The sequence below is a fragment of the Odocoileus virginianus genome, chromosome 12 (genome assembly GCF_023699985.2).
Source record: "Odocoileus virginianus isolate 20LAN1187 ecotype Illinois chromosome 12, Ovbor_1.2, whole genome shotgun sequence".
In the NCBI taxonomy this organism is placed as follows: Eukaryota; Metazoa; Chordata; class Mammalia; order Artiodactyla; family Cervidae; genus Odocoileus; species Odocoileus virginianus.
The window spans coordinates 48,396,104-48,420,688 of NC_069685.1; the positions used below are offsets into that span (position 1 = coordinate 48,396,104).

The following is a 24,585-nucleotide window of genomic DNA, read 5'->3' on the forward strand; positions in this document are numbered from 1 at the left end:
GATTGTCAATAAGAGCCTTCACCAAAAAATTGCAGAGAAGCAACCTAACAATCCTTTATTTTAAAAAATATTTGCTATTTTGCACCTTTTCCAAAACCTTCTGTGGAAATGTATGTGTACAATCTTTTTATATACATTTTAAGACATGATAAAGGCATTAACCCTGTATATTTTTGTTTTCGTTAAGAAAAGTTTGGGGTTTTTTTTGCTCATAAGCCTTTATTTTTTGAACTTTTAATTTTTATATTGGAGTATAGCCAACTAACAACATTGTGATAGTTTCAGGTAGAAGGCAAAGGAACTCAGATATACATACACATGTCTCCATTCCCCCCCAAACTCCCCTCCCATCCAGGCTGCCACTTCACATTGAGCAGAGTTCCCTGTGCTATACAGTGGGTCCTTGTTGGTTATCCATTTTAAATAGAGCAATATATTTTTAAAGCCACATAGGGCATGAGGCTTAGTGAAAAAGCCCACCTCAAAGGGTTACACGCTGTATAATTTTATGCATAGAACATTCTAGAAGTGATGCAATTGTAGTGATAGAGAATAACGGGCAGTCGTGAGTTAGAATTGGGGGCAGGGTGCCACCATTAAGGGGAGACATAGGGAGTTTCTCTGTGATAATGGGACAGTTCTGTGTCCAGATTGTGACTCCAGTTGTTCTGTGCATAGGATTAAATGTCACAGAACTAGACACACACACTAGAGAGACAAAGAGAAGGTGAAACCTGGTGAAATCCAAATAAAGCCTACATGTGAGTTAATAGCACTGTGTCCACATAAGTTTCCCAGATGTGAGGGTATCATGCAAGAAGCTGGATGAGGGGTCCCTGAAACTCTCTGGACTCCTGCTCCCACCTCTTGTGAGTCAAATGGTTCCCAAAATGAAAGCTGTCATTTTAAATAGGGAGAGAGAGGACTTCCTCAGTGGTCCAGTGGCTGACTCCACACTCCCAACGCAGGGGGCCCGCGTTCAATCCCTGACCAGGGAACTGGAATCCCATATGCCACAACTAAAACCCAGTGCAGCCTAATAAACAAAATGAATATAAAAAATTAATTGTTCCCAAAGTATCCATCATTCATTGCTTAATCAATAAATAAAAAGGGAGGGAGAGAGATCAAGCAAAATCATTTGAAGAGTCACACAGAACGAAAATGGCCCAGGCCCCAGTCTGAGCGCAGACTCAGGGGGTTCAGGGCCACAGGGCACTGGGGGGGGGGGGGAGGGCCTCACCTTGGCCCAGAGGAAGCCCTCGGAGAACAGCATGATCTCGCAGATCTGCTGCAGGTCCGGCACGATCACCACCACCGGCCGGAAGAGCGCCTTCACCGACTCGGGCAGCTCTGTGCGGCCCGCGTAGCCAGGGTTCATGGTGATGAAGATGCCCATTCTGGAGTCCAGGGAGATCTCCTGCCCTTCAAACTAGCGGACAAGAGCAAAGGAAGGAAGGGTTATGCTGCCGGCCAGCCTGCCAGGGGAAAGGAGGCCTGGGGAGCCATGTGGCTACTCGTTTTCGTGGATACAAAGCAGACATCACCATCTGTATCTTGCCCCTTCCCAGTGATAAATGCAGAGTCCTCATGCTTATGACCTCAATGTTCTGGGGGGCAAGTCTCAGTCGACCCCCAAACTCTGATCTGAATCCAGGTCTGTTGACTTAAGAAGTAGTTGATGTTGGGAAAGTGTGCAGCCTGGGGTTGATTTGAGGCGCTGTATGACCGCCAATTGGTCACTTACTCCCTCTGAGTCTCCATCTCTTTCTCTACAAGGTTGTAGTGATTAAATAAGACAACATAGTCTAGAGCACCCAGCCCATCACTTAGCACAATGTGGATTTTCATTCATGTTTTCACTTCTCTTCCCATTCCCACCTTTATCCCCATCTGGCTGCCTGGGTGTCACCCAGACCTTTCCCACCAGAATCCCACCTCAGCAACCTTTGAGAAACCAGACTTGGAACTTCCCTGGTGGTCCAGTGGCTAAGACTTTGAGCTCCCAATGGAGGGAGCCCAGGGTTCGATCCCTGGTCAGGGAACTAGATCCAGCAAGCTACAACTAAGAGTTCATATGCCACAACTAAAGATCCTGCGTGCCACAACTAAGACCTGGCATGGCCAAATAAATAAATAAATGTGTACATATATATATTTTTTCAAGAAACCAGCCTTTGTCCTCCAGGGGCTCCAAGGACTGACAAAGTACAGAAATCTCTATATTTTGAGTCTCTTTAGCCTCAGTGAATTTCAACTGTCTCAACTTTCCTCTCTACTAAGAGTTTACTGTTTTGTCTCTTTTAATGGCCCATCAGACAGACAGAAAACAGAATTCTTATTTTTATGAGGCCCAGGCTGCCTCTGACAGGATGCTCCCTGAAGGATGGAGGCCGCAGTCTTATCTCCCAAGTCTGCACTGAGACCACCATCATCCATATCTCAGTGTCTCACATGAGTCCCAGAGCAATCCCTGGAGATGATGACAGGCCTGCTCTTAAAAACACAGCTTCTAGAAACCCAAATGCATTGCAGGTTCAATGTGTCTCCCATGGCAGTAGTGAGCTCAGTCCTAAAATGTTTCAGAACTAATGAATAGAAATTCATCTAGAGCCTTCACTAGAATCCTCAAATATTACAACCCACTTTACATAATCCTCTGACCACCAGCAACACTGAGGTCCAGGGAAAAAGCAGTTGGGGTGGTCGCAGAGGGGCCTGCAACAAGTCCTCACAGCCCAAGTTTAATTTGATTCCTGGATCTCCCAATGAGGCTCTGTGGGGCCTTGAAGGATGTATAGGAGTTTTCAGGTGAAGGAGAAAAAAAGGACAATTTCAGGCAGATAGGGATGCATTTGGTGTCCCAGGGTCTGATATGTCTGTAGATATGTCATAAAGTGACAAGGCTGCAGGGGCGCCCAGGAGCAAGGATAGAGGCCAGAGGGACGGTACAGCCAGTTGGGACCACAGAGGGCCTCAGGGTAGGGAAACGGTTCAGCCATTCTAGTCCCTGTTGTTAGGAGAATGCACCCTGGGCCACCTAAATTACATAGGATCACATTTCTCCAAACTCTGATCCATTTTCATCTGATGTAACTTAAAGCAGATGTCCCAAACTTGAGCCAACAAATGTATTGTTGGACAGGGAGAGATTAGTATAATCTCAAAAAAAAAAAATTAAAATTGCCTTTTCACTTTAATAACAACCCTAAAAATCTTGGTCATGGAACTTCTCTGGGGGTCCAGTGGTTAAGACTCTATGCTTCCAATGCAGACGGTGTGGGTTCAATCCCTGGTCGGGGAACTAAGATCTCACATGCTTCAGTGTGGCCAAAAAATAAATGTCCACAGAAATGGTTCTTATTGATCCAAGATGACATTAAAAAAAGCTTGGTCATTATAATGCCCTAATTTTACTGGGTCTGAAGGCAAAATTTCTTGTTCATTGCAATAATTTATACTGAAGACATTCTGATTCAGTGGAATGTTGATTTCTCTTAAGTCACTTTTTCTCAAATTTGGGAAGTCATTAAGAACATCTTTTGACCTTGAAAGGGGACCTTACACTTCATTTATTTGAGAATATGGCCCTACCTGTCTCTATCTGTCATATGTCTGTAATTTTTTTTCATTTATTTTTTGGCCACCCCATGAAGCATGCAAGATCCTAGTTCCCCAACCAGAGACTGGACCAGTGACCCGTGCATTGGGAGCTCTGAGTTTTAATGACGGGACCATCAGGGAGCCCCCGTGTTTGAAGTTCTTAGATTATTACAGTACTTAATTATCAAAGATGCTGATCAACTGGGGAAACCCAATTATCTCCACATGAAAGCAGAAGTCAGGCAAATCTACATCTAGGGGGCGCCTGGTCTACAAAGATGACTGTCCACCATCACACGTTCCCATCCTGGGGAGGATCTGGGCCAGCTTCACACTTATCCTCACCTGGAACGTAGTTAACTGATGGATCAGAGCATTTCTTATTGTCTGAATCTGGGATGAGATGACTGACAGCACGGAGGCATCGATGCGATTAAACTCGTCGAAGCAGCCCCAAGCCCCACACTGAGCAAGGCCCGAGAAGATCTTCCCGACGGCCTAGGATGAAAGGAATGTCAGGACAAGGGCACTTTTCATCTTTAAAATCGCAAGTAATCCACGTATGGATACAATTTTCTAAATTAAAAGCAAACGATGATTATCAGATTGGCAGAGACGAGTTCGGCCAACCACGCTACTAAAGCATCTTCCTGGCAAGATTTCCAAAGCCTCTTGTGGGCCAGCTCCCAATTGCAGAATTTCACAAATTAAGGATTTTTTTAATTTTAAAAAATTTTTATCTGAGTAGGGTTGATTGATAATGTTGTGTTAGCTTTTGTTGTACAGCAAAGTGAGTCAGTTACACACACACACACACACATCTCCACTGTCTTTTAGATTATTTCTCCTATAGGCCATTACAGAGGGCTAAATAGAGCTCTCTGTGCTATACACCAGGCCCTTATCACTGATCTATTTTATATACAGTGGTATGTGATCTATGCTTCAACTCTGATCTCCAATGTATCCTTCCCTCTCCATAATCCCTGGTAACCACAACTTTGTTTTCTACATCTGTGATTCTAATACTTCTGTTTTTTTAAAGAAGTTCAAAGATTTCAAAAATTAAGGATTTTAATGTAAAAAAACTCAGATTTCTGGCTTCTCTTGAGATGTTGAAAAACCCAGCAATACTGGGTCCTCTCTTCTTGGCAACAATTGACCTAACCTGAACAGCAGCACCTCCTTCAGATGGAGCTTTGCTTTGCAGTCGGCCACAGTCACCACCACTCTCTGCCGTCTGTCTGCTGTTTACTCACTTACATTATCCACCTGACTCCAGCGGGCATTTAGTCTGAGACGCTTGCTCTACATGCTGCTAACAGAGAAATACATCCAAGTCCCCAGACTGTGATGGTGAGAGGTTCCCCACTATATTCCTCCAGCTGTCGCTATGTCATCTCTTGGAAGCATACGAGATAAAATGCCTTCCCCCACGTCCTCCTTTGAGCTCTTGGCCTAGGAAGATGGCACCAGAAGTGATGCCAGGGTATCGACGGCTGTACCATCCTGAAAGCATCGCATCTCACCTGACCTCGGAGGTTAAGCAGGGTTGGGCTCGGTTAGTACTTGGGTGGAAGAAGCGACACCAGGCCCTTACTTTGTAATCCATGCCTTCGCCGCAGTTGGTCACCACACAGAGCAAGCCCAGGGCTTTGGCCAGGTCCTTGGTGGTCTCGGTCTTCCCCGTGCCCGCTGGGCCAGCAGGAGCCCCACCCAGATACATGGACAGTGCCTGTCAGAGGTCAAATGCAAAACATGTGCTGTCTGCCACGGAAGGAAAGAGGCTGTCAGTGACCAGTCTGTGACAATCTATGTGCAATATATAAGTGGTAATGGACCAGCTCACACTCACCTTTTCTGACAGTGACCACTGACGTCCACTGACCCCCAGCGACCACTCCATCCCCACCCCCTGTTATACAGGGACCAGTAAACCAATGACTCCAGGACATGCTGGACACTGTACCCACCCTGAGGACAATGCCTAGCAGTTCCCAGAGCTGAGGCTCATAGGAACATGGACATATGTGCAGGGAAGGATTCATTTTGCCCAAAGAAAGGTTTGACCCTTCGTCTTTAGGTCCTAGGAGCTGACCTCTAAGGCCCTGGAATGTTCTGCCTCAGAAGAGAGTCCTTGTTTATCTGGGGACCTCCGGCCATGCCAGACAGTCTAACAATGTGATTTATGGTGAAAGCCCTGGATCACATGGCATCAGCAGGTCAACTTCGAGAGGGTCTGGAGACTAAGGTCAGTCATTTAGAGGGGTCAGTCCTGTATGCATGACAAGCCCCTAGTTAAAACCCAAGGCTCGGTGGGCTTCCCTGGGCAGCAGAACTTCACACATACTTGCTGGAGGAAATGATGCTCTCTGGACCACTGAATTGAACAGGAAACTGAAGCTTAGATCTGGTCTCTCCTAGACCCTGTCCCATTGCTAGACCTAGGTCTCCCTTCTCCCATCACTGATTTTTATCTGTATCCATTTGCTATAAAAACCATGTTGCTGTTGTTGCTGCTGCTGTTAAGCCAAGTCATGTCCAACTATTTGCCACCCCCATAGCCCACCAGGCTCCTCTATCCATGAGATTTTCCAGGCAAGAATACTGGAGTGGGTTGCCATCTCCTTCTCCAGGAGATCTTCTTGACCCAGGGATTGAACCCACGTCTCCCACATTGCAGGCAGATTGTTTGTGTTTTTTTTAACCACTGAGCCACCTGGGGAGCCCTATAAAAACCATAACCATGACCACAATGGCTTTACTGAACTCGGTAATTCCTCTTAGCAAACTATTGAAACTGAGGGTGGTTTCAGGGGCCACCAGAACTTGAAACAACCCAATCACAAAAGGTAGCAAGTATGTCATATTCCAAATGGAACCTCCTTTACAGATTTTTAAAGAATGACATCCTTTACTATCAGCGTTAGTTTCCCGGGGCTGCCATAACAAAGTACCCCAAATTGTCTGGCTTACAACAACATAAATGTGTTCTCTTACAGTTCTGGAGGCTGAAAGTCTGAAATTAAGGTGTGAGCGGGGCCACGCTGCCTCCAAAGACCTTAAGGGAGGCTCCTTCCTGGCTTCTCCCAGCTCCTGGTGGCCCCAGCCATTCCCTGGCGTGTGGCTGCATCTCTCCAGTCTCTGCCTCCGTCTTCACATCTCTTCCCTGTGTCTCTGCGTCCTCTCCTCTTCTCACACGGACACCAGGCATTGGTACTAGGGCTCTAATCCCAACCCTTAACTAATTCAATCTGCCAAGACCCTATTTCTAAATAGGGTCACATCCGAGGTTCTGAGCGGACATGAACTTGGGGTGGGGAGGATACTGTTCAAACCAGTGCCTGCATGCTCAATCCTGACTGATGCTTTGCGACTCCTGGGCTGTAGCCCACCAGGCTCCTCTGTCCACGGGATTTCCCAGGCAAGAACACTAGAGCAGGTGCCATTTCCCCCTCCAGAGGATCTTCCTAACCAAGAGATCGAGCCCACATCTCCTATCCTGGCAAGCAGGTTCTTTACCACTGAGCCACTTGGGAAGTCCATTCAACACAGTACACCATCACAATTACTATCGTCACACCCAGAGAAAAAACACATGACTCCAGGTGAATGATCCACACAAGAGCCAGGCCGCCAGTCACCTGAGTGAGCGTCAGGTAGATCCGGTCCGTCAGGGGCGTGATAACCAGCCGCCCGTTCAAACCCATGTACTCGTAGCCGTAGCCGAAGGTCCCCGTGCACTGGCGGATGTTCAGCTCGTCTGGTTCCCGGTCCCAGTAAAAACGCAGCTGACTTTCCCATTCAAACTCCCGGGCCTCGAGAATGCTGGAAGGTGAGCAACGGGGGATAAGTGGAGAGGGAGAGAGCTGAGATGGAAGAGAAGGTGGCCGGGGGGGGGGGGGGGGGGGGGGTCGGGCAGGATGGAGAGATGCTGAGAGAGGCCAGAGGATGACACAGGAGAGGTTTCAAGACACCAGTGCCCTGGGAGGTCCCCACCTGCCCCGGATGAAAGAGTCGACTATGTCCCGAGCATGCACGTCTATGATGAGCACAGTGTTGTATTTCTTTCTGTCGTTCTTGCTTAAGTTCAAGGTGATCCGGGTGACCAGCTCGTCGATCTGCCGGTGCATCTTCTGGCCGAAGTTCTTCATGGCCTGCTTCTCCCCCTGCTTCACTTTGCGGAAGACATCTTCCACCTCCCAGGTCCACCACACCTGGCTGGCGGCCAGCACCACCATCCCTTGGTACATGAGCATCCAGTCGACCCTAAAGGAAAAGTGTGCCTTTATGAGATTTTCCCAGGCTTGGATCTAAAAATGGTCTTGTTAAGAATCAATTTCTTCTGGGACTTTCCTTGCAGTCCCGTGGTTAGGACTCCACACTTCCACGGAAGCAGGCATGGGTTCATTCCCTGGTCAGGGAACTAGGATCCCACAAGCATGGCCGAAAACAAAACAAAAGAATATTTGTTTCACACAGATGGCCAACAGGCACATGAAAAGATGCTCAACATCAATAATTACTAGAGAATTGCAAATTAAAACTACAATGAGGTATCACCTCACACCAGTCAGAATGGCCAGCATTACAAAGTCTACAAATAATAAATGCTGGAAAGAATGTGGAGAAAAGGGAACGCTCCTACACTGTTGGTGGGAATGTAAGTAGGTGCAGCCACTATAGAGAATAGTATGGCGGTTCCTCAGAAAACTAAAAATAGAATTACCCTATGACCCAACAATTCCACTCCTGGGCATATATCCAGAGAAAACGATAATTCAAAAAGATACATGCACCCTAATGATCATCGCAGCACAATTTACAATAGCCAAGACATGGAAACAATCTAATGCAATGGAATATTACTCAGCCATAAAAAAGAATGAAATATTGCTATTTGCAGCAACATGGATAGACCTAGAGATTATCACACGGAGTGAAGTAAGACAGAAATAGAGTCACAGACACAGAAAGCAAACTTATGCTCACCAAAGGGGGAAGGGACTTAGGTAGGGGAGAATAAATCAGGAGCGTAGGATGAACAGATTCAAACTACTACACATAAATAAGCCACAAAGACTAACTGTACAGCACAGGGGATTATATTCAATACCATGCAATAACCTATAAAGAAAAATAATCAGAAATATACATATTTAGGTATATATTAACATAACAGAATCACTTTGTTGTACACCTGAAACTAATAAAATATTGTAAATCAACTACACTTCAATTTTTTCTTTAACTTTCTTTGATCTGGAATAGGGAAGACAAAGTAAGAGAAGCCAATAAAGAAAGGAGATAAACCTCTTCTGGTTAGATCATAAAGCACCAGGCCAATGGAGACATGCACATGAACAGTTACAGGGGCATGGCTGTGTAAAAGAATTCAGATCACTTGAAAGATGTGTTTTTACAGATGTTTAAAAGTTATTTAGTATGATAGGCATATTATAAGAAATTAAAAAAATTTTTAAATTCCAACAAAAAAGATTGATTATCTCTGACCACACCTCCCAAGCTTCCTTGCTATAATTTCCTGAGTGTCACTGGGCACTCTTTTCTATTCTCATACAAACCTGTATAAAGACACATAAATGGAGAGAAGGGGGTGTGAGGGCTGTTTCTCCAAAACTGGCATCAGGCAACACAAGCTACGCTGCACCTTGCTTCTCTCATTACTAGTTCCAATGGGCTTGCGTCTCAGTTAGACATGCAGAGCATTTACACCATGGGAATTGACATATACTCTAAATCAAAGCTTTTCTTCTCAGAGAGCTAGTTTACCAATACACCACTGAATGTACCTATATGCACCCAATTACATAAAGAGGTAAACCCATTTTCTATATGGCACAGAACCAAGAAAAAGCAGGATCCTAGTCAGACAAATACTATGCTCTGTCCTAACAATTCATTTAAATAGACATTTTCAGTTTGCAACATCAAAACGGCAGCATGCAAAACCAAGAGGACAGTGTTCCCATAATAATAAAGACTTTGTACCATCATAAAGGCCCTGCCAAATGTACTACAACTCTCCTGGGAAGCTATCCAAAGATGTTCTGTGTGCTTTGGGTTCAGCCACATAGTAAAGCCAGCCCTCTTAGTGACTAGAGCTAGGCATGGTTCAGCTCGGTGCCTGGAAGCTCTGAGGCCACAAAATCAAAGAATGATTGAAATTCATCAACTATTCTAGAAAGAACTTTGCCATTAACCTACACATAGAGCCCATCTTAATGAACACCTGGTTTCTGGTGAGTCACTGCTGAAGCTAAGTCACTTCAGTCGTGTCTGACTCTGAGCGACCCCATAGACGGCAGCCCACCAGGCTCCTCTGTCCCTGGGATTCTCCAGGCAAGAATATTGGAGTGGGTTGCTATTTCCTTCTCCAATGCATGCACTAGGTTCTCACATTTGAGCTCAGAACCGCCTGGGATCTTGTGAAAACCCAGTTCCTGGGGCCCCACCCTGAGAGTTTGTGATGCAGCAGGTTTGGGGTGGGGACCAGGAAATTGCATTTTGACCAGGCTCCCAGGGGCCCTGATGCTCCCAGTCCATGGGCCACAATTTGAGAAGTGCTGTACACAGTAATCCTTAAAGAACACAGGTATACATCAGCTAATTTAGCTATGGCAGGGAAAGAAAACCATTTGAAATGTCAGTCAATCTACTCCACACCCTGAAAATTGACCCCTTATTACTATTAATATAAAAAAGTAACACACAATCACATTTACAGTCCTACCTGGATTTGTCTTCACAGTATCTAAAAATGGCCTCTTTGGTAATTAGCCTGTTAGTTCTTCGCATTTCATTCAAAACTGCTGTCATCCAATCCTCCACACGCCCCTCAGCCCTGATGATCTTCCGGAACTCCATGACTTCTCCTTCTGCTGATATCATGGCAGATACCAGTTTTTCTCCACTGTCCCCATCATGAAATCTCAGCAGTGCTATGTTGTCATACATCTGCAATACAGTGGGAGAGTCCACCCTGTAATACCTTCACAGGGTTCTGGAATCAAAGAACAGCCTGCAGTGCCTCATCACACATCAGGGCTGCCAGGATGCCAGCAACAGCATCAGAGACCACACACCAAATAAGTATCTCTTTACCCAGTGACAAATGTTCATTGGGTACTTCCTTTTATCTGCAGTGTGAAAAGGTCTGAGGTGGGTTGAACAAAAATAAAAAAAAAAGAGAAGATAGGTTCTCTCCCCACACTTGAGATTCTAGGGTGTACATTGGGATGGAGAGGTATCTGGACACATGGGCCAGCTGAACACAGGATGAGCAGAACAGCATGGTGATTAAACACTCTAGGGCTGAGGAATTAGAGACCTCCCAGGAATGAGGAATGAAGACTCCCACTGTCCAATCAGGTGTGTTTGACCAAGTTGCTTCTCCTCTCTCAGCCTGAAATAAATATAATTACAGCACCTACAAAATGAAGTCAAAGGATCAAATTAAATAACATGCATGAAATGTCAGCTCCTCATATGCTTGGCATTTGCTGGCTATCCTCATTGTTACTAATCAGAGTAATATTCAGGAAAATGAGCCTTTTAGGGCCCACTAGATAAGACAAGGCACTCTGCAAATCAGACAGGAGGACAGAAAGGCAGCAAGCTTTAAAAAATAAAACCAGAGGTTTACAAAAGGAGCTACCAATAGCCAAAGTACTTCTAACAACACATTTTTCTACAACAGTAAAATATGTGTTTATGAAAGCAGAAACAGAATATAAGCCTTCTCCCTTTGAGAACGGAAAACATGCAGTCAAATTATAACTCATACTTTGAGAAGGAAATCAGCATTAATTAAAGAAAACACAGTTTATTAATCCTGCTTCCCAGGTGACACTAGTGGTAAAGAACGCACCTGCCAAAGCAAGAGACATTAAGAGACCCTGGTTCGATCCCTGGGTGGGGAATAATCCCCTGTAGGAGAGCAGGGCTACTTCAAGTACTCTTTCCCGGAGAATCCCCATGGACAGAGGAGCCTGGTGGCCACAGGCCATGGGGTTGCAAAGTCAGACACGACTGAAGCAACTTAGCACACAGGCATGTATGCAGTGTATTAAGCAATTGATCCTCAGTACTTTCTTTATTTGAAATAAAGTAATTGCCCTACAATGCTCTCCATCATGGATGATTTTGCCCCCAGGGACACTCAGCGCTGTCGGGAGACGTTTTCAGTTTTCACAGCTGGAGAGGGATGCTTCTGGCGTCTACTGGGTAGAGGCCAGAAATGCTTCTAAACAACCTACAATGCACAAGACAGCGCCCACCCCTGACATAAACACATACACACACAGAGAGAAAAAGCTGGCCCAAAAAATAATCTAAAAAACAATGGATGGACTTCCCTGGTGGCACAGTGGATAAGAATCCAGAAAGATTCCACATGCCACGGGGCAACTAAGCCTGTGTGCAACAGCTACGGAGCCCACACTCTAGAACTTCCAAGCTGCAACTACTGAGCCTGCGAGCCACAACTACTGAAGCTCATGTGCCTAGAGCCTGTGCTCCACAACAAGAGGAGCCACTGCAATGAGAAGCCTGCACACCATAACAAAGAGTAGCCCCTGCTTGCTGCAACTAGAGAAAGCCTGCAAGCAGCAATGAAGACCCTGCATAACCAAAAATTAATTAATCAATTAAAAAGAGTCATTAAATGTATATCATAACTGACTCTCTGTGGTACACCTGAAATGAACACAACATTGTGAATTAGCTACATCCCAGTAAAAAAATAAATATCTCAACCACGATGCCAATAGTGTCAAGGCTGAGAAACCTCTAGGCTGATACTAAACATAGAGCTTTGATGAGCTGACCAAAGATTATTCCTGGCGCTGCTCTGACTCTCTCATAAGAGACAGTTTTGTCTGTTGTGTTTCCTGCCCTTCAGTATCACTCACGGATACACGTACGTTATGTAAAAGTATGAAAACACATCCTGGAAAGAATTAAATCCAAGCCAGGATAATGGCTGCCTTTTGAAAGTGGAAGAAGAATTGTGAGTGGGGATGAAACTAAGAGTATGTCAACTTTATCTCCATAATTTTATCTTCCAAAAAAAGAGACAAAACAAAATGACTAACCAGTAACAAGGGTGTCAATTCTGGGTGGTAGATAAGGTTCTTTAGCCAACATCATCAGGCAGGCACTGTTCAAAGCACTTTACAAACATTAACTCATTTATTTTGTTTTGGCCATGCTCTATGGCATGTGGGATCTTAGTTCCCCGACCAGGGTTTGAACCCGTGTCTCCTGCATTGAGAGCATGGAGTCTTAACCACTGGACAACCAGGGAAGCCCCACATTAACTCATTTAATCTTTATCTTTATAAATGTATAGAATTGGAGTTATCTGAATTTACAGGTAAGAAAACTGATGACCAGAGAGGTTAAGTCACTTGCCAAAGGCCACACAGCAAATCCGTGTAGAGCCAGGGTTTGAACCCAGACAATCTGGCTGGATGTGCTGAACTACTATCCTGTATGGTCTCTCTGGTTATTATATTCATCCCTGTATATTTCTGCATTGTTTCAGTTTCTCAAAAAATGTTGCTTGGGGGACTGTGGAGAAAGAACAACAAATAGCAGCTCAGTGCTGGTGTGACTTCAGAGTACAGTGGATTTCATCAGATTTATGTTTCAAATAAAAACCCCAGCAGTATTCCACAGTCTTGGAGTTCCGAGTTGAATCCAGCTGTGCGGTGGACTCCGATGAGCTGCAATTATGAGCTTATGGGGACACTCCCACGGGAGCCCCCGGAGCTGACCTTGATCATGTGCTCCTGGACACAGAGCGGGTCGCTGTTGCCCAGGATACTGAGCAGCTCATCATCGGAAATGAAGAAGAACCTGGGGAAGGCGTTCCTCTTGGAATCTAAGTAGTCGTTCAGGCTCTTCTGGCACTTCTCCAGGCCCTCGCTGATGTTCTGCAGGTCGCTGAGGCGGTTGGGGGCCTCACAGCATCTCTTGATCACAGGGTCTTTCAAAGTCTCGCCCATGATCTGATAAAGTCAAGAGGACAACTGTCAAGATGGATGGATCTAGAGAGTGTCATACTGAGTGAAATAAGTCAGACAGAGAAGGGGAAATGTCATATGACATCCCTTATATGTGGAATCTAAACAGAAATGATACAGATGTATTATGCGTGCATGCAAAGTCGCCTCAGCCATGTCTGAACTCTGCGACCCCATGGACTGTAGGCTCCACCAGGCTCCTCTTTCCTTGGGGATTCTCCAGGCAAGAATACCTGAGTGGGTTGCCATTTCCTTCTCCAGGGGAATCTTCCCGATCCAGGGATCGAACTCGGGTCTCTTATGTTTCCTGCATTGACAGGTGGGTTCTTTACCACCTGGGAAGCCTTAAACAGGAGCTGGCTGCTCATAACTGGAGAATACAACAGCATCACTGAGCAGCAAGGCACCTGGGCTTTGAGGTCAGCTGGGCTGGGTGGCAATCCTCACCCCACTGGCTGCTGGCAGCGGTGCCCACTGTACCACCCTTTCTGGAAAGGACTTTAAGATGACCATAGTCTTTCAGGGGTGATTTACTCATAAACAATAATAAGATATTAATCCTAAAAACGGAAAAAAAAACTTCAGGCAAATTATTTTTGAATGCAAAGAGTTTCACTTCAAACAAGATGTCCAGTTACTAGACAATAAATCAACTAAACTAATGTCAGTCCACTCACTGAGACATTATATAAAGTCATTGAAATGTTTTATCAGATAACTTCATAATATGAACTATGTTTCTCACAATATGAAGAGAAAATTATAAGATGAAATTATACAAAATATTGGGCTTCTGAGGTGGTTCAGTGGTAAAGACTCCACCTACCAGTGCAGAAGCCAGAGGAGACATGGGTTCGATCCCTGGTTCAGGAAGATCCCCTAGAGGAGGAAAAGGCAACCCATTCCAGGTATTCTTGCCAGGGTTATCCCATGGACAGAGGAGCCTGGCGGGCTACAGTCCACGGGGTCACAAAGAGTCAGACACAACTAACAGACTGAGTATGCACACATACACATATAAAATATCATTACAATTGTGTTCTTAAACCCATATACATAGAAAAATATTACACATTAAAGATAATGAAACTATGGAAGACACATCTTTTCCTTCTCTTCTACATTTCCCCAAGGTTTTTAAATTACTACTACTTTTATAATAGAAAGTAAAAATAAAAAAGTTGTAGTGCTGTATGCTGGTGGCTTAAGATCAAACAGAAATTTTTACTGAAGACATTAAATTCACATACAATGACAGAAAAAATTCAGAAGCTACAAATAGACCAAATACTACACGTAAATACACAAGTAAAAGTATCTCCGATTACTGTCCATCTTTTCAAGACTGAAATAGAAGCCAGTCACTTGCCCTTTTAAATACTCTGTCGATGTTATCAAACTTCTTTGCTTCATCTGGAAGTTGTGATCTGATATCTCCACCAATAAAGATGCTTTCCAGATACATCCATTTTCTCTGAACCAACATCCAAATCTGTAAATGCACAACATTATCATCAACACAGGTTCCCAGGTGCCTCAAGGTGTGAATGGCAAAATCCCACCCTAACACGGGACAGATTTAAATCAATTCAGGTCAAAAGAATTTCCATGCAAGAGGGCAGAGTAAGTGCATATGGTGGTTTAGTTGCCAAGTTGTGTGTGTGCAGCAAAAAAGACCCAGCACAACCACAAATAAATTATTTTTAAAAAAGAAAGCAAATGAAGGAAGCCCATGCATGACCACACTCTTAGCTAGTGAACCAGGCCTGGGTTCATCCCACCCCAAGCTTTAGAATGTAGCTGTATTAATACAAGGTGCTGTGCTCACTTCGGCAGCACATATACTAAAATTGGAACGATACAGAGAAGACATAATAATACAAGGTGCCTGCCTGTGATCTCAGGACAAAAACAAGGCTGTCACACAAAACTGGTGAAATGAGCCTAGGTTGCTTACAGAGGTCTGGACACAAAGCAGGGAAGCTCCAAACCAACTAACATAAGACTTGGTTGGGTGCTTCCCAACATGATGGACTAGGCTGGGAAAACTGCAAAAACACACATCAACGTGAAATGAGCACAGGCCAAAAAAAAAAAAAAGTATGCAAGATGGACTTTAAAAAAATCAAAATCACACAGAGAAAAACTCACTACCCCGTGAAAGAGTGTCTCCCCTAAAAAGAGGGAAATTCTAGTTTGAGAAAATAAAAAGTAGAAGGAAATCAGAAAATGGTTTTAAATATATTTAAATTCTTCAATGTGATATAGGAGATGAAATATTCTTGCAACAAGAACAGGACAGTATTAAACAAGAACAAGGGCACATGAAAAAGCACCAGTGAGGAATCCTGTTGGTTAAAAATGCATTCATTGAAATAAAAACTCAGATTCACTCCTCTAATTATGCATCCCTCCCCTCAAAATAAATCAAATAGGATCATTAGTTTCTGAGCACAAAATTGCCTCATATTTCTTTCTATGAATCAGCTCCTTTCCATCTCTTATGTGTCTTTTTTCTTACCTCAATAACTTCCCCTATGAGAGAAAGAGTTTTTTCCCATTTGTGAACTGTCTGCAGGAAAGGCCCCACAAATCTGCTTCCTGAGATGCTTTGCAGGTTGAAAGTGTTGTCATCCAGGCACTGGATGATATCGTCAACAGACCCCAAGACGTAGCCTCGCTCCTGGGTGCCTTTGTAATACTTGACCACATTAAATTTCATATTTTCCCATGTGTCCAGGATTTCCTTCACAGCCTAGGCAGGAATATGAAAAGTATGGTTCAGGCACATGGGCTGAAAAAAACAACCCCAACCCAACAGCAGCTTCCTGAGTTTGCCATGGATCAGCTCCTCAACCCAGAGTTCTGGGTCAGTGTTCCAAATAAGCTGGCAATTCTAGCTGTCAGTTACCCAGTACTTGCTCTGTGCCAGGTAAGCACATGCTATATACACCATCTCCTCTAGTCCTCAAAGCACCCCAGCAAGGGTGGGATAATTATTATCCACACATTAGCAGAGGTGGGAACTGGGGCTTGCCACGTTCACTCAGCTGAGTGCCAGAGCCAGGGTCTAAATTCTGTAACTGGCCTCCAATCTGCATGCTCATGAGATCCTGCCTCTGTGTTTACCATTTAGCAAGAAGATAAAATTACAAAAAATGTCTATTTTTCATGGCATGTTCAAAAACTACCTGTCAATAATTATGTGTATGTGTATATATACACAGATGTGTGTATATATGTGCATGTGGGTGCATGTATCTGTGTACATTATGTGGATATGTGCGTGCATATATGTACATGCATGTGTGTGTGCATGTATGAGTGATACATTAGTATTTATGTACACCTCTATGTGTGCATGTGTGAGAGCATGTATGTATATGGGCATAGTATTCATGTACATGTGGGTGTGTCTATGTGTATTTTTACATCTCTGTAGTGTGTGTGTGTGGATATATGTTTATATGTGTACATATGTGTATATGCATTTTTTTGGCCATGCTATGCAGCATGCGGGATCTTAGTTTCCCAACCAGGGATGAAACACATGCCCCCTGCAGTGGAAGCTCAGAGCCCTAACCACTGGACCATCAGGGAATTCCCTGCATAGGCATTTCAAAGCATTAAAGAATGTACACTAAAATGTTAATAATTTATCTTCAGGTGGTAGAATTTATGAGTGATTTATTTATTTTCTCAGTTTTCTACCTTGAACACATTATTTCTTTAGTAAATAAGCTGATAGTGAAACTATAAGAACAATTAAAACATTTAACTGAAGCAGAAATTCTATTTCTAGAACAAATAATACTTTCTTATTCAAACATAACAGGTACCAGAACAAACAGGTTTTCTGTTTGAATAAAAAAAAATTCTTTTTTTTTCTAGGCTGTTTTATAACTAAAAATAGTCCTACCTTTTCAATGGCTATCTCTTTAATGGCCGATGTCACAATCTCATTGAGAACATCTGTGTGTTTGTGAAGTTCCATAGCAAACATGTTTTCCAAGGTGAATGTTTCAGTCATTTCAAAAATCACGCCTGTTTTCTCCATAAGCTCTTTCCAATGCCTGAAGGTGCATCCACATCAGAAACCTTTATGTCTACTGAGTTTAGTGATGGGTTTAATTATTCCCCCTTCAACCAAGGGCTTCCCAGATGGCACAGACAGTAAAGAATCTGCCTGCAATGCAGTAAGTCCCGGATTTGATCCCAGGGTCAGCAAGATCCCTGGGAGAAGGACATGGAAACCCACTCCAGGATTCTTGCCTGGAGAAGTCCATGGACAGAGGAGCCTGGCAGACTACAGTCCATGTGAAAGTCGCTCAGTCATGAGAGCGATGGGGAGCGACTGTAAATACAGATGAAGCTTTGCTCGCTCGCCCACTGCTCACCTACTGCGGTGCAGCCTGATTTCTATCTGGACCGGGACCAGTACTTGTCCATGGACCAGGGCTTGGGAGACCCCTAATCTAGAAGATACTTTCTTAGATGCCTCATCTTAACTACCACCTATGAAAACACACTTTTCATTTATTGGTAACTGTTTCTGCATGGTCTCTAGACAGGTGATCCCGGCCTCTGAGGATCACTCAGCCTATTTGATACCCTGGTGTAATTTACGAGCATGCATGTGTTTGATAAATATTCAGCAATTACTAACTCTGTTCAGGCAGTGGGCTGGCAACTGGGGGTTCAGAGTGGCTCAAAGGTAAGGCCCCTGCCCTTGGGAACACTGCTACCAACTTGGGGAGACAGGCAGTGATTGATACAACAAATCTACAAATTAAATAACCGCCAAATGTTTCGAGCATTATGAAAAAAACACAGCACAATAAAGGCAAGTGGCTACTTCAAACAGAAGGAGCAAGACAGACACAGCACCAAGCAGTGCTGCTCTTAGCCCAATCTGGCCTCCTCTGAAGGTTCACATTTGCCCACGTTTATGGTCCAGTGTATATGGCATGAATGTAATAAGGAGGTTAAACGTGGCACTGGACTGGTAGAATGCCAGGTACCCAGCATATAAGCAGTAAGCATAGAATCACTGGGTTTTGTCATACAAAGAGATGGTCAGGAAGGAGAATCCAGTTTTTCTGTCTCTCGTCCCAGGTCTAGCATGGGAATTGATATAGAAGAATTCCTGTGGTTGATAATTTGATGGGAACTTTACAAGGAAGCAATATTATATAGAGAGATATTACTTGTATATTTCTAGCCCTGCGTTGCTGCTGGAATCTTGTTCTTTGTCATCAGATCTGAGCAAAGACCTATCTCGAAGTAAAAGCTCCTCCACCAACCTGTCTCTTAGAGCCTCGTGCTTCAAGTCTAGAAGTAAAGGAATTGAGTCTTTGAATGCCTTCATTTTCGATTCCAAGTGGTAGGCCACCGATAAATTTCGGACCTGACGGGGCAGCTTTCTGAGGGACCTGAGAAAACTTTCAATTCCTTCCTGGAGAAACTGAACATTCAGGTTGATCCAGAGTGTCTGAGACCATTCTTCCTTCGCAACCTGGAAATGAATAAGAAATAGTTGCATCAACAAGACCGGTCTGGAAATTCGAAAGTGGTTAGAAGGGAGAGCACATTCTTAACCTTTGGGCATGCTCGCTTCTCTCCAAATATTAACATCCATTTCCCCACAACAGGAGGCTTGCCTGGTGGCTCAGTGGTAAAGAATCCACCTGGCAATGCAGGAGACGCAGGTTTGATCCCTGGGTGGGGAAGCTCCCCTGGAGAAGGAAATGGCAACCCTCTCCAGTATTCTTGCCTGGAGAATCCCATGGACAGAGGAACCTGATGGGCTACAGTCCACGGGGTCGCAAAGAGTCAGACATGACTGAGCAGCTAAACAACGCTGATCCCACAACAACCTCAAATTCACCAAGGAAAGATTAATTCTAAGGCGCTCAAACACAAACAAAAGCATTCCAACTTTTTTAATCCTTCACAAAAGTCTTAAAAATAAGGCTTACACAAAATTTAAAAAGGCTTACACAAAATTAAAAAAGGCTTACACAAAAATAAGGCTGTTTCTGAGAATGTGTGGGATCCAAAAATATGCCTTTCTTTCTTTCAAGGAGAACAGAAAAGCAGGATGTGAGAAACCAGTGTTTTTAACTCAGGGAATCATGGGGGTCTTAAAATATGCACTTCATTCAAGCTCTGTCCTTTTCTGACAAAAGAAAGTAAGGTTACAAAATACCAGCAACTTAGATACTCCTGCTTAGCTATCATAAAGAAAAGACTTTGTGTTGTAGCTCCTTGAGATTGAATGTAAAAAGTACTGTCTTACATAAAATTCACCATCTTGGGTAGTTGGCATTTGCAACCTGTGACATCCAGGCTTGACAGAGTTGTTTGAATCATGAAACATATTTGACAGGGAATTATGTTAATTCATGTAATACGTGCACGTTGATTTCTTTTTCTAATTTTTATTGGCGTATAGTTACTTTATGATGCATATGTCGTGTTCTATTTGTGTGTGAGCTGTGTTGTTTAGTTGTACCAGTTTCCACTGCGCAGTAAAGTGAATCAGCTACCTGTATACATATGTCCCCTCTTTTACAGATTTCTTTCCCATTTAGGTCACCGCAGAGCACTGAGCAGGGTTCCCTGTGCTACACTGTACGTTCTCATTAGTTTTCTGATTTACACACAGTATCACCAGTGTATACATGTCAATCCCAGTCTCCCAATTCCTCCCACCCTCCTCCTCTCCCTCTTGAGTCCATGTGTTCCTTCTCCAGAGACACTAGAGAAAGCCTGTGGGCAGCAACAAAGACTCAGGGCAGCCAAAAAGTAAATAAAGGAGAAAAGTGTTATCATTATTCTGACCTCACGTCCCCTCCACCCACCAGTCCTCATCCTGCTTCTCTTTGTAACAAGACTCACCAGAAACATTGTTTATACTTGGCGTTCCTAATGCCTTTCTCCCTATTCTCTCTGTTTTTCTGGAGCTTTATGGAGACTTTGCGGATGTATGATAAAGCTGCACGTATTTCAAGTGTACAGCTGACATGTGTGCATGCACACCTGTGACACCATCAGCTCCATCTGGGTAATGAACGTATCCAACACCATCCCCCTCAGTGGTCTCCTCCTGCCGCTCTGTAATCACCCCCTCCCACCCCTCTCCTTCTACCCCACCCCTAGGTAACCACTGACCTGCTTTCTGCCAGGAATATGTACAGTGGAAAGCAGGACATACATAGCGTTAGGCAGCCATCACACGCCCATCAGGTTCCAGAACTCTCTCCACACCCAGGATGGAAACCTCGTACCCATTAGCAGTCACCCCTGGCTCCGATCACCTCCCAAGATCTAAAGTGCGAGTTTCTCTGAAATCTGCCCCAGGCTCTTGATGACTATGACCTCAAAGTCCGCTGAGCCGCATTCCCTCCATGGAGACCAAAGCTGTGGGAGGACGCTTACCTTCAGTCCTTCATAGAGCTCGTAAATCGCCTTCAGACCGCTCATTTCCTTCTGCACTTTGAGCAGCTCTGGGTACATCGTGATTGGAAGATCAAAAAGCTTCTCAGCATTAGCCAGCTCCTGACGGTTCTTCTCATGTATCACCAGCTCTCTATCGAAAGTGGCTAAAAGTTCTATTCCTAATAAATAAGTAAATAAATAAATTCATACTCAGCAGTGAAGAATTCACCTGCTAATGCAGGAGACTCGAGTTCAGTCCCTGAGTTAGGAAGATGCCCTGGAGAAGAAAATGGCAACTTACGCCAGCATTCTTGCCTGGAGAATCCCAAGGACAGAGGAGCCTGGTGGGTTACAGTCCATGGGGTCGCAGGAGAGTCGGACACGACTTAGTGACTAACAACAACATAGCTGATTTACAATGTTGTGTAACCCTCAGTGCGTAGCAGAATGATTCATTTACACATATATCTATTCTTTTTCAGATTCTTTTCCCTAATAAGTTATTACAGAATATAGTGGAGAGGCCCCTGTGCTACACAGTAGGTCCTTGTTGATTATTCATTGTATGTATAGTAGTGACTACAACCCCAGACTCCTAATTGCTCCCTCCCCTGACCGCCTTTCCCTTTTGGTAACCATAAGTTTGTTTTCGAAGTCTGTGACTCTGTTTTGTAAATAAGTTCATTGTGAATACATACTTTTTTTTGATAGATATGAAGTGATTTATTAGCATAGGATGCTTGTATAAAACTCACAAGCAGGCAGGCAAGTGTTGGAATACATACAATCTTAAGATATACAAAATTGAATAAGAAATCATGAACAATATGCAAAACTATCACGTTAGCCATAAAAGCTAATTGGGAAGACAAATATAGAATGACCAGACTTTATCTCTCCATCATTCTAACTAAAACCAGAGGGCTCCAAGCTTCTCCAGTTAGAAACTTCTGTCTCCTAAGCATTCTTGCTCTAAGTGGTCTCAACTTGGGCTGCAGATTAGAATCCCCATGGGAGCTTTTAAAAACTTTGATGTCCAGGGGCTCCCTGGTGGTCCAGTGGTTGAAAATCCACCTGCTAATGGAGGGGACACAGGTTCGATCCCTGGTCCAGGAAGATCCCCCATGCTCCAGAGCAGCTAAGCCCATAGGCTACAACTACTGAGCTACTGCAACTACTGAAGCTGGTGCTTCAGCACCTAGAACCTGTGCGCCTCAACAAGAGAAGCTACCACAATGAGAAGCCACCACAATGAGAAGCCCAAGCACCACAATCAAGAGTAGACCTCACTCGCTAGGGAAAACTCACGTGCAGATAAAAATTTAAAAAATAATAATATATAAATTAAAAAAATTTTTTAAACCTTGATGTCTAAACCACCCTTGAGATCAGTGGAATCAGACTATGTGAACCTGGTCCCCACGGAGCAGCGATCTTTAGAGATCCCCAGAGGAACCCAGTGTACAGGCAAGCTTACAAACCACCACTCCATCCAATCTTCCCATAAAATTTTTAAGCAGAATGTCTTCAAATGCCTCAGTAAGACTAATGTAGATATCCTTACCTCTATCGAGATCTTCACCTACAGAACCAGGGCCTTCACGATAAAACCGTTTTGCAAAATCCTCTATCTGCTGTCTGTAGTTTAGTATTTCACCTCGAGTAATCTGAGAAAAGCAGGGTTGCGTTACTTGAGCCCATGGGTATTTTTCAACATCTTTATTCAGAAGTTGAAGCATTTAAAGGTACCTCTGTGAACATTCTCTTTATTCCTCCCAGAGCATGCTCCACATTCAATGAATCATTGAAAAGGTTTGACCACATGCTCTCAATCTTGTCAACCAGTTCTTTCTCTGCATCAGAAGGCTTTAAAAAAAAAAAAAAAAAGAACAGATAATAAGTGACAACCAGGCTTGGAGAGCTGAAATTTCTGGTCAAAGCTGCTGTCCTGGGATTTCTGCATCTGGGTAACAGTAGAATAGGTCATTTGAACAGATGTTGGTTGAATTATACCAATTAGATATTTATAATCCAAATAAAAATCAGAAGAATGTAATTTTTAAAAGAGATAGATAGCATAGGTAGGTAGAGAGAGAGATAACCTAGAGAGATAAGTCATTCATAATGTAAAACTGAGCTTCAAATCAACTTCATTTGATTTGAATAAGGTTATCTTGACCCATTAACACACCCAGCTGTGCTGTCAGAAGCAAAAATAAATCTCCTCTGATGAAACATAGCATCATGTGAGGCTTCTGATTCTCTTTACAACTTTTCATAAAAGATGTCCAGAACTCAATCAGAAATAATAGGATGATAAGGATATGAATGACTTGGAGGAAATCAAGAGACACACAGAAAATATAAGCAGATAATAATGGAGCTCTAAGATATAGAATGTTAAATGATTTTACTTAATAAAGAGAACAAAAGACATAATTGAAAATTTTGACTTTAATTATAAAAATATAAATTTTGCACACTCTGAAATTTTCTCTTTCCTTTGGAGGGTGCTAGGGAACCAAATTATTATTCTGAAAACATGTAAATACAGGTCAAAAATCAAGGATTTAACCTACCCTTTTTCTATAAACTGTATCTTAGGATAAACATAGTTTTTAAGGAAAATTTCCTCTTTTTGTTTTTATTATTTTTTTTTCCATTTATTTTTATTAGTTGGAGGCTAATTACTTTACAACATTGCAGTGGTTTTTGTCATACATTGAAATGAATTAGTCATGGATTTACATGTATTCCCCATCCCGGTCCCCCCTCCCACCATGTTTTTATTATTTTTTATTGACGTATAATTGACCTACAATATTATGTTAGTTTCAGGTGCACACCATAGGGATTCATTATTTCTATACATTACAAAGTGATCACCACTACTGTGCATTTTCTTTTTTTTTTAACTCATTTGTTTATTTTTGGCTGTACTGGGTCTTGGTTGAGGCATGGGGGATCTTCCTTGCTGTGTCCAGCCTCAGTAGTTATGGGGCATGGGCTTAGTTGCCCCAGGGCATGTGGGATCTTAGTTCCCTGACCAGTGATCAAATCTGTGTCCCCTGCATTGAAAGGCAAATTCTTAACCACTGGACCACCAGGGAAGTCCCCACTGTGCATTTTCTGATGAGAGAATCTCTAGCTTGCAGGCAAGGCCAAGGTGCAGTTGGGTGATGAAAGCACTCAAGTGATGTAAATGTTGAAATACAGATTGTATGCAAATGCTGGCTTATAACAGCTATTTGTTTCTCCCTTCTGCTTTGTTTTTCCAGTGGACTCTTTTTGTGTATCATGTGATGTGTGGCATGCAAAATTTCACATATAATTTCAAGGAGATTGAAACCCTCATCCCTCAAACTCATCCATGGGCTTTCTGAAGGTCTTTGAAACCCGTGTTTAACAAACGTAAAGACAACTGAACTATCATCTTCTACGAGTTTCTCTCTCTCTTTTTTTTTAAAGGAATATAAAACTATTTATTGACCAC

General features: G+C 43.4%; 1 protein-coding gene across 1 annotated transcript in view; it reads right to left on the bottom strand.

Moving 5' to 3' along the window:
• Positions 1 to 24,585, bottom strand: part of DNAH10 (dynein axonemal heavy chain 10) — a 153,602-nt gene that overhangs the window by 81,409 nt on the left and 47,608 nt on the right. The window contains exons 22-35 of the mRNA XM_070475137.1: positions 22,842 to 22,958; positions 22,657 to 22,759; positions 21,093 to 21,271; positions 18,956 to 19,167; positions 17,572 to 17,725; positions 16,174 to 16,407; positions 15,022 to 15,144; positions 13,404 to 13,637; positions 10,358 to 10,581; positions 7,603 to 7,872; positions 7,248 to 7,431; positions 5,204 to 5,338; positions 3,949 to 4,101; positions 1,244 to 1,432 (exon numbers count right to left, since the gene is read on the bottom strand). Coding sequence (XP_070331238.1) covers positions 1,244 to 1,432; positions 3,949 to 4,101; positions 5,204 to 5,338; positions 7,248 to 7,431; positions 7,603 to 7,872; positions 10,358 to 10,581; positions 13,404 to 13,637; positions 15,022 to 15,144; positions 16,174 to 16,407; positions 17,572 to 17,725; positions 18,956 to 19,167; positions 21,093 to 21,271; positions 22,657 to 22,759; positions 22,842 to 22,958 — 2,511 coding nt within the window. The remainder of the gene's footprint in view (positions 1 to 1,243; positions 1,433 to 3,948; positions 4,102 to 5,203; positions 5,339 to 7,247; positions 7,432 to 7,602; positions 7,873 to 10,357; positions 10,582 to 13,403; positions 13,638 to 15,021; positions 15,145 to 16,173; positions 16,408 to 17,571; positions 17,726 to 18,955; positions 19,168 to 21,092; positions 21,272 to 22,656; positions 22,760 to 22,841; positions 22,959 to 24,585) is intronic.